We start from the raw sequence: 11,034 nt of genomic DNA, 5'->3' as shown, positions 1-11,034 counted from the left end.
TTCTCTTTGGCTTCTTCCTCCTGCGCTCAAGTGTTTTGTGTGGCCACCTGTTTGAGGGTTTCCACAGGTTTCATGACCTCGTAGGTAGTGAGGGACTTCTTCACCTTCCCGTTCTTGTCCACCTGATGGATGCTCTGCGTCACCGTGATGGTGACCTGTTTGGTCGACATCCGATTGTCCTGCCATTTTGTCTGAAAAATGATTAGTAAAGTGATTAATGAATTATCAGAATAGTTGCTGTTGGCTTCTCTGATCACCTCTGAATGCAACATCAGCAGAATATATATGGTCAAAAATGAGCCCATTACTTTACTAAATTAAAAAAATGTATAACAGTAAAAACAGTTCTTTTAATATTCTAAATTGACCTGGAGTACACGTAAAAATGTCTGAAGGAGAGACTCTTACAATCTCTTCAGTGTGTAGAACACTTCTGCGCTGCACTGTGGTGCCAGATGACGGCAAGGACACCTCCTTGGGTGGAGAGCCCAGTATGGCAGGGGGGCTGCTGGGCTTCACGTCGTTCAGACTGGCTTCTGACACAGCCGAACAGACTTTCAGGTAAGCCTGAGCAGGGAGAGGGAGGCCGTCCTCAAAGAAATCTGGAACTGGAACAAAACAAAACCTCAGCTTTGTCCCACAGAGCGTCTAAACCACGTCCATCTCACCAAGCTTTCATTATAATCCTGGATGCACTTTCAGTTTGCGGATGAAAGACATGAATGCAGAGGGTCAAATATAACTTCATGATGAACACTAGCCACAAAAATACACAGAACTATCCTTGGTAGATCAAACATATCCTCTTTGTCCCTATAAACGCGCCACATATGTAACAGTGTGGTTAAAACAGCAAGAAAACCCCTAACCCTAACATTCAAAAAGCTGAGGTATGAAACATTATAGTATGGAGTTATAACATGTTTTACATGCAGTTATCTACAGATGGTAAAGTACAACAATTCTTATAAAAGAAATAAAAAAGGAAGGTAAAAAAGAAAGAAACAAATAATAGAAGGGAGCTTAAGATATTCACCCATAATACTAATCATGTTGAAAAAATTAGATTAACTGTTTCCGAGATCAGATTCAGGGTCACGGTGGGGCTAGAGCCCATCTCAGGTTGCTTCAGGCGAGAGGTGGGTTATACCCTGGACAAGTTGCCAGCTCATCACAGGACACATAGAGCCAAACAACCATTCACACTCAAATTCATGGAGTCACCAATTAACCTGTTAAGTGCATGTCTTTACGGTATGGGAGGAAGTCGGAGTACCCGTCAGAGAAAATGCACAGAAAGGCCCCAGCCTGGGTTCAAACCACAAAACTTCTTGCTGTGAGGCAACAGTGCTAACCACTTGTGAACATGCAGTAAATAATAAACACTGATAATAGCCAAATAGTCACTGGATCTCGAGAGCAAACACCTGAAAATATTAATGCTTTCTGAGACAGGGTTACTCTTACTCTTACTTACATAATTTGTAATGTTCTCTTTCAGCTTTCAACTTACTGCGACATCTTTAAGTAATTTTCTTTCTCAAAATAACAAATAAATCATGTATTCCAGCCCTGTCAATATCACTATTATCAAAATATTTATGATTTGTGTAGTGCAGACGTGGGTAATTTGTCATTTTTCATACAGCATTAGTCACAGACAGAGCAAACAGATAGCTTACAGGTGCATTACTGCCACTACTAAACTAATGTGACTAATGCAGTGTGGAGCAGCAAAGTGTGATTAATAATGGAAAACACTGTGACTACCACTCTGAAGCTGTGCAGCATGCAAACATCCAGTGCACTTAACCTGTCAAGTGTCAGTTAAGTGCACTAGATGATGTTGAACACATATTGTACATACACACATATAATTTTTTTTAAATGAAACTGCACTCTAGTGTTAGAAAACATGACCATATCTTACGTTACGTTACATGTACATTTGCCAGCTGCTGATTAATTCGTCCAATTCTAAATCTGTTCTCTCTCTTCACAGAGGAGCTTCACTGGGTTTGTCTTTACGATTACATCAAGGTTCCTCGAGCCTGCGTTTCACTAACAGCTGTATCTGTTGCCATGAGAGCAAAGTCCTGTTTGAGCACAGTGGCTTTTGATGCAGCCTATTATGCCCGTTTACTGATTCATCTCCCTCCTGGCTTCAAAGAATACGCAAACACAATTCAGTGCAACCGAATTAACAAAGAACAACACAATTCTGATCAGATTTGCTGTTTTGGGGCTGTGTGCTGCTGCTAACGAGAAGAACAAAGGTTTCTAGAGGCTCCTAATTCTTCACTGCAGCATGAGGGCACCTGCTCTGTTTTTTTTTATCTTCATTTCAATTTTCCTTGTGCTTCTTCTTTGAATCAGACATTTAAAATGTAAAAATTATAGGATTTTTTTTTTCCTGCAGGGAGAAGCAGTTTTGAATAAAACATATTGTATGGATGTCACACTTCACTTTGATGTTAGAGGTGTAAAGAAAGGACCACTCAATGCTAAATCATAAAAGCAATTATTAGACTTCTTTAAAATAGTCTCACTGAAAAAATAGACATTCACTGAATGTATGGTATTTTGCGATAAAAGACATCTATGAACAGCAATAGGAGATGAAAGTGAACATATGGTATAGAAACTAAGATTAGAATATACTGTATTCAGTGGGAATATAATTAAGCACTAATTTATACAACCACAAATGTATTATTCATTTCTTCAGCAGTTTAATGACTGCCTGCTCCTATTAAGAGATCAATTAAGTATTCATTCATCCGTCCACTGAACCATATTTCATTGTTCCAACCTGGGCTAATCGTTTTCTCGGACGTGAAGCCAGCCTCAGAGCTCTCAGAGGGGATGCTCTGGATGGACGACAGGGGTATGTCGGTGTCTGTGCTGGTCAGCCACGTCGACTCCGTCTCCTTGGTCCAGCTCTCCAGGTAACGGGGCTCCAGAGCATCAGTCCTGCTCCCCCCACAGCCCATAGCTCTCCCTCCGGGGGCACCTTCACCTCTCAGCTGGATGTCTCTTCTGAATGGCAAAAGAAAAGCAGAGACAGGTTCATAGGAAGCTGTGAGATTGACTGATCCTATTTATTTTAACATAACATCCACTAATAAATAAGTAAAACTAAATCAATTAAATGTTGCATCTATAAAAAAATTCTGTTGAGATCAGACTCCTAATTACATCTATCCTTCAAAAAGTAGGTTGAGCGGTGCCGTCTGTGTTGACTTGCTCTCCACAAGCATCTGAAGGCAGCATCTCCTGATGGTTAATCAGGTCAAGAAGACCATCTTACACAGGAGCCGGTCGATCCTGAGTCACCTGTGAGACACGAAGGGAGGGAGAATGGATGAAAATATGTCTTATTGTTAATATTTTCTTATTTATTTCTCTATAGTCTCTTGTACACTATAAATAAAGCTTAGTTTGACCTGATACATAAAAAGCTTAGTGATTCATTACAACCATGATCTATCTATCTATCTATCTATCTATCTATCTATCTATCTATCTATCTATCTATCTATCTATCTATCTATCTATCATATTAGCACTGAAAATCAATACATCTTGTAAAACAATTACAGACCCAGATCTATACCCTCACCACGGTTTAATTACTGATCGCTATGTGTTATCGAACCTATTTGATGCACTGACACTGAATAAGATGCTCACACGTTATTTAGCTGCATTATTAAATTAAAAAAATGAGCGTCAGTAAAGAGCCATCATCTGCGCTGTGGGGGGGTTGAAAGCGATGGTGCAGTAAACGCACCACTGTCATCGCTACAGGCCAAAAAAAACGGTCCAGTGTGAAATAAATACGCTCATAAAAAGATGCAGATACAGAAAGGCAAATGACCTCGGCAGAGACAGAAAACATTAAGATGATAAAGGCTTACTGATGATGGAAACTCCTGGTTTTTGTCTCGCCCCGGCGCTCCTCCGTGTCGTCTGGCAGACGGACCTGTAACATGTTGTCAATAAAGAAAACTCCTCCTGTGGTTAACAGGCTGCGCGTCTGTCCGCTCCTCCATCCATCCTCTTTATTAGAGCAAAGGTTGGATTCAAGAAGACACAGTTAATGTCTAATCCTTCATCCTGTTGTCGTGAGGATGAGGAGGTATCTGTGTCTGGATGTATAAGGAGCTTACCTCAGCTGTTACCAGGTAAATTGTAATATTAATTGCTTCATTGTCACTGACACATGATTTTTGGTTGAAAAGCATCAATCAATCTGCATGTTGGCCCATAAGCGTGTATAAAAAGCTAAATAATGTATATTAAAACTTTATTAGGTTAAACATATGGAAATATTCGAGTTATATTTTTTGTTTTTAAATACAAAAAATTGAATTCCTGTCCCCAGAAATAATGTTTCATGTTTTTAGGTTTGTAGTTATTAATCTGTTGCAGTCTCTCCAAACTATCCAGAAAAGCATTAAGTCTTTACTGTCTTGCTCAAAAGCACTGCGTCAGCAACCTGTGAGCTCCTAAAAGGATGTTCACTGCTCTGCCCACAAGGGGACAGTCACAGCCCAGTCCTGTACTTACTACAGGACTGGGATGGTTAAATGCCAGTTTCATATTCCTAATTATAAAGTTTAAACGTTAAATAAATGATGCTTTTGTTTGGTAAAATAAAAACTACCACACTCTGTCACAAGTCAAGAAGATGCCAGATGCACAAGTATAATAAATGAACAGAAGGATAGATATGCACGTTTGTCTTCACTGTAAACACCAAGAATATTGTCTAAGCATCAGAGCTGATATATCTATAAAATTCAAATAGGACAGGGAAACAGTACTAGTAGTACTTCAGTAGTAGTAGTAATACTCAAAACACAAAACTTTTCAAATGTGTAAAACAAAACCTTATGTGTTATTTATAATATTAATGACGGTTCAGGATCCTCCTAGTTGGTCTGTACTAACCTGCAGAAACAGTAAACAGTCAAAGCACGTGAGACACATACACATCCTGAGGGAGGGGGGGTCTTCTCATGCAAATGAAGGTCATTTACTTCTGATGTATCCGCTGCCAATAAAGCACATTACAGAAACACAGAAGAAGAATGGAGCTTCAGATGTAAGATCAATTCACTAATGGGTAAGATTGCCACTTGTTCCTGTCTCACATGCAACATGAGAGAAACACTTATTGAGCAACAGCATACAGAATATAGCCAGGTCAATTAGTGATGGTACGGTATGCCACGTTTTCTTCAGTCTTTCAATTTGCCAAGACTTGATGCACAGAAAACATGTGCAAAAATCTGATTTACAAATTTACAAAGGTCTCCTCATGCTTTGAGTGTTATCAGCTAGTACATTTGTCTTCACTACCGGGCAGTAATGCAGAGTGACAAGACAGAAGAGCACACTGATTCTCAGATGTTAACAGGTCAACACTCTTGACACTTTCATCACTTATCGTGCACTCCTGTCTGCTGCACCACTGAACATCCACCCTAAACTACGCAGATGTCTCATCCATGTGGAAGTCTGGTTCACTGTGGGGGTTTATTAAAAAGGACAATGTTTTAATTGGAGTCTTGCCCTTTAAGTACATATTCCACCATAATTTCGTGCATGTCTGCTTGTGAGCTAAATAAAAATCCCTCAGCCCTCAGCTCCTTCCCCCAGCTAATGAATCCTGCTTCCTCTGGACAGTCTGGTCAATATAAGGCTGGACAGCTTTGATTTGTATGTCCTGCCCCTCTGTCCTATTCGACTACTGGTCAATAGGCCTATCTTCCCATTATCCTGGCGATTAATGTGGCATGCTGCCAAATGCTACACTGGAGTGAATCATGGGCGAGCTCTCAGTGATTTCAGCTGCAAACAAGGACGCATGACACTGAATTATACTGAACATTTACTTAACATCAGGTTTAATGCAGACCTCGTTTCAGTGTGAGCAAGTCTGTGATACACTTAAGAGTTAAGTCTTTCGGTGCAAGTCCAAGTCAGGGTAGGTTAAGATACAAGTTTTACATGTCTCTGAATAAATTCCAATAAATTACACAGCATTTAAACCTTTTACTCTCAAAGAATAAAAACAGCGTGCAAGATTTAGGGACCTCTATTTATTTAGAATATGGAAGAAATGGGCTATATTACACATAACTATTAGCATATTGTTACCTGAAAGTAAGAATCGTTATGTTTTTGTTACCCTAACATGAGCCTTTTAACACTTTGTGACCTCTTCCAAGTAGTCCATCATGTTTCCACAGTAGTCCAGAATAGACAAACTAATGGCTAATCCTTTTTATGCTCAGCATAGTTTCTTCTTCACTACACTGCTAAATTGAATTTATAAATAGTTCATCATTTTGGGAAATACACCAATTTTGCGTTAGATAAGGAAATTCATACCACTTTCATAAACACTGAAGCAGCAGCTATTTAGCTTAGCTTAGCAAAAAGAAAGGACAGAAGAGGAAACGGCTGTCCAACTGTAACAAAATCTGCCGACCAGCACCTCTAAACTTAGAAAAGAACATGTTATTTTTTTGTTTGGTCAGTCCATACAAAAGCCAAATGTCAACTTGTGTTTTTGTGAAGGGTTATGTGACAGACTATAGCTCATGGCTGTTTGTGCAAAGACTTATGTGTATGAGATCTCTGCTAATTCTTGGCAAGAAAGCAAATAAGCTTTTTCAAAATGTCGAATTGTTCCTCTATGTCTGTGAAGGCAAGGCCAAGTCAAGCTTTAAGTCTTTTACCAGGTCAGGTATGAAATCAAGACGAGTCTTTTCGTACTGAAAAGTACAAGTGATAGTTGTAAGTAAGTTCCCAAATCCTTGTTTTTGTGACTTACAACTAAGTCTAACTTAAAGTTTCATGTCTCAAGTCTACAGATCTGACACTGTTAATAAATCAGAGTCAGTAGCAGTTTCTACAGGTGGCATCATTGTGTCCCCATTCTGTCCCTTCACTATGTAGAGCAGATCAGTATTCGAGATTTTCTTAGACAGAAAGTTGTTCATTCATGCTCATGATAAGAAGCATGCTTTTATGTTGTATGTGTGTTTATGTGTGTTAAACCAATCTCTGTTTTACCAGTTTGTGTTTGTTCAACCAGTTTGGTTGGCTTCAGCATTCACTGCTTCATTTTTAACAGCTGGTCAAGGTTGATAGTGGATAATGTGCACCCCCTCGGTGATTTGACAAGTTTTGTGGGAGAGAAAACTCTTTTCTGGCAAATTCTGTCAAGAGGGGGAGTGAATGAGCCAACGTGCAGCAGCACAAATCCAAACTTTCACTGGGATTTTCATTGGGACAGCCAGTAAGTTACAGCACTGTAAAGCTAATTAGGATGCTTTGTGCTTAGAAAGGGGGAAAGTTGCCTCCAATCACAACAGATTACTGGTTTTGCTATCAGTTTCTGAATTGTCATATAGTATGATTGTTGTTGTTATACCATAGTGTCCCAGGTCTGTCCCAAAGAACACTTAATTTTGTCATTTTTACAACAATATTCACAAAAACAATATAATTCTAACGAATGAAAACTATGATTTGATTAAAACTATGATTTTCTACACAGTCACGCACCTTGGAAAAAACCAAAACACTGCAATATGATACTAAGATATTATCATGTTCACTTGCACAGATGCCATCAGCAAATTGCTGATATTGGAGCTTCCAGCGGGACAACAAGCGGTTTATCCAGATTGAGCTTTGCCTGGAGGTTGTGGTTCAGTGGCATCAATCATATCTCTGGGGCCTTTTTTTGGCAGAGACGCGACTTGTCTCCTCGGACTGGCAGCAATCTCCCCCCATGCGGAGCGGTGCCAGAGATCTCTCAAGAGGTTGTAGTCTTTCAATCCATCATGGTCTGAGCTAACATGACACCTTTTCATTAGTGCAAAGTGCTTCAGAGGAGCGACTCTACTGCTGCACAAAGTAAGCAAGCGGGGGCTAACACAATAGTATTTACTAGGCAAAAGGGGTAATAGGATGAGGATCATTTTTATTACTCTCTTGTCCTGTTCTCTTGCAGATAGCTGACTTAAATAACAATACATGCTGAAAGAACTATATTGGTGCAATACATAGAAATTATTAACAAATCTGCTTGCAGCTATATATTTTTGTTAAAAAGTGGGATGTCTTCTGGACTAATGGAAGCTGGAATAAGAAACTGCATAGCACAGCATCATTTACTATATATATATATAACATATATTTCATCATATCTTGATGAAACAGCTTTTTATCCCCTTAAATTACATTAGTAAGCTGCAAAAAAAAAAAAAAAAAAAAAAAAATCAGACTTTGAACGCCAAGTATCTGTTAAAAGCACAAATTCATGTTTGACCTAAAAATGAATAAAATTGCCACCATAACAAAGTCATTATCCATGACTGATTTATGTAATTTCCCTTACTGTCATTTACATTATCAGGGGAAGTGCTAAAATCGATCTTCACCCACTCCTCCAGCCTCAATTGATATTTCCGCCTTTTAAATTCTGGTGAGGGCTGGACCATAAATGCAGCCTTTGCACTTTATGTGCTTCATTCGTTTTATCCTGCTAAACACACAACTCTAATCCTATCAAAAGCAAGGAATATTCCAGGAAGGGCATTAGTGGGGGGCTTACGAGGCGAGAGCAGAGCATTAGTATTCATGGAATTTCTTGGGATGGACTTGTGGTTTTATAGAAATTATCTTGGGAAACTCTGATGGAGCTCAAAAACATCAAACTATGAGCTACCATTCATGAATCACACTGGATGCTGGAGATGAAGCCAACATTTAAACTTGGAAGGGCGGTGAAATTTGGAGGGTCAACAAGCTGTTTGTTGAATTATTATTTCCCTGTATGACTTCAAACGTCTGTCAGTGGTGTCACAAAAGCCTTTGGGTGTTTTATTAGAATTATGAAAAACAAAAATTTAACTAAGTACTGACCATCCTCTCATTTCCATGGTCATGTTCTAAACATTGACAGTATAAATAATGGACTTCGTATCCGTCACCATCACCCACAGGTCTCCAAAGAGCCGTTGTGAAGCTCAGAGCATTGTGGCTCTGGCTGCCACCATCTTGGGATTTCTACTTCTTCCGCCTCCTGGCTTTCAAAAAAAAGAAAACTGGCAAAGATGTTGATCATCAGTGGACCTGAGGCGGGCTAAATGATGCCTGGTTGCTCAAACAGCTGCTGTAACAGCAACCACCTGTTAATTATGCATACCTTTAACCTTAATATCATTTGACCAAGGTTAGTTAAATAGAAATTCAGACTCAGTACAATTGGAGGAAATTAGATATAGTCAAAACTGTTTGTACCAGGCTGTAAACATGTTTATTTCTGCCGTGAAGTCGCACATTTTAACATGGGTGCCTATAGATATCGACTTGTTCTGTAGCCAGCCAAGTGGCCATTTGAGGAACTGCAGTATTTGACACTTCACAGGTAGGGAAGTTGCCTCTTTGTACTAAAGAGAGTAGTTGTTTGTAGTATTGACACATAGCTGATGCAGAATTGCATAAAACGTTCCTGAGGAACAACTCAAAAACTGAAACTCCCATTTAAATGCTGTGCATAGTAAATAAATGCTATCATTATATCTAATTATGCCTAACCTAAAAAGTGCATTAAGTATTGCATTACATGTATTTTGTTTCGCAAGAATATCTTACTGTAGACAGTGTGATAAATGCCTCAAGTCTTGGCACAGAACAACCCACATAATGGTCTGTGGGGAGCAATAATATGCTCAACAAATGTCATGGCAATAACCCTGTTATATTATGCAATATCTGTGTAAAGGCCACAGGAACACCAGAATCAATAGGTAGGATCTTGCCTTTACTTAAATGCGCCTTAAAGGCCTGAGAGTGGCACTAAAACACACTGCCTAAGTGGCAAACAAGTCCTTTAGGAAGCATAAAATTGTTAATAAAACACACTTATCCTCATTTCACTTTTGAGATCTGTATAAGTGAAAATTTGGGCCTAAGGATGGCTGGAGAAAAAAAAGGTCAATGGTTCACCACAATCGGTACGGTGGACAATAAATACCTGCTATAAGGTTCTACTAGATATCAAATAATGCACACGATGAGGCCTGAGAGTGGATCTGCAGGGAAGCTGACGGATTGTCCTAAATCAAAGAGAAATGTGCTGAGTAAACTTCCTATTAAATTCCCCACAAGGGAAAGTTTTTCACTACACTAGTGGCATGCCTCTATTGCTCTAAACTTTGAACAGTTAGGCATAAAATTCTGTATGTATCCTCTCACTTTTCTTCATTCACATCACATTTTGGTGAGTGAAGTATCTCAACTATTATCGGATGGATTGTTGATCCCTTGACTTTTCCTTGAGCTCCATCATCAGGTCAGATTTTAAATTTGTCCAAATACTTATGGCTTAATAGCTGCAAAACTGACGGCATTCCCTCAGCCTCAACTGTACTTTGTGTTCGGTGCTTATTAGCAGATATTAACATGTTTTGCATGCTGATGTTAGCATTTAGCTCAAAGCAGCACTCTACAGCTTCACAGAGGTGCTAATGACTGTAGTCCCTTGTTTCCTGACACAACAGAAATATTAGAGAATATTAGAAATTAAATCTTCTCTGGGCCGTTTAATTTTGATATATTATTATTACAAATTGCTTTTGTAATCATGGCAACCAACTGAGAAAACTCTGTATTAATTGTAACAAGTGCACTGGTTTCAATAGATATATAGTCATCAATATTTCAAGGCACTTAACTGCGATGTACAGCGGCAGTGAAGTAAACACTACTTCCCAATCATCTACTTCATGCATCATTAACATATGATGTAATAATCTATAATCTATCTTGCTTTTGTTTCGTAATATGTTTAACAGCAATATTAAGCAGAATACTTGCTATTTAGTGGACGTATAATGTCGACTTAATGCGAAACAAATGATGCTACACACATAATATATGCACTGAATGAGTTTTAATTTCATTTTCTAAGTCTGATTAGTTGCACAATTATTTCACAGCACGAGT

General features: G+C 38.9%; 1 protein-coding gene across 1 annotated transcript; it reads right to left on the bottom strand.

Moving 5' to 3' along the window:
* Window positions 1–10: 10 nt before the first annotated feature.
* On the bottom strand, window positions 11–4,237 carry baalcb (BAALC binder of MAP3K1 and KLF4 b). Its single transcript, XM_019266035.2, has 5 exons — window positions 3,921–4,237; window positions 3,199–3,336; window positions 2,813–3,039; window positions 409–608; window positions 11–191 (listed from the first exon to the last, which is right to left on the bottom strand). The coding sequence occupies exons 3-5, from the start codon at window positions 2,991–2,993 to the stop codon at window positions 27–29; spliced, it is 546 nt and encodes a 181-aa protein (XP_019121580.1). The 5' UTR covers window positions 2,994–3,039; window positions 3,199–3,336; window positions 3,921–4,237; the 3' UTR covers window positions 11–26.
* Window positions 4,238–11,034: the final 6,797 nt, after the last annotated feature.

The sequence above is a fragment of the Larimichthys crocea genome, chromosome XI, assembly GCF_000972845.2.
Source record: "Larimichthys crocea isolate SSNF chromosome XI, L_crocea_2.0, whole genome shotgun sequence".
Classification (NCBI taxonomy): Eukaryota; Metazoa; Chordata; class Actinopteri; family Sciaenidae; genus Larimichthys; species Larimichthys crocea.
Note: the sequence above shows the minus strand (reverse complement) of the source record. Positions and strands in the feature narration are given on the sequence as shown.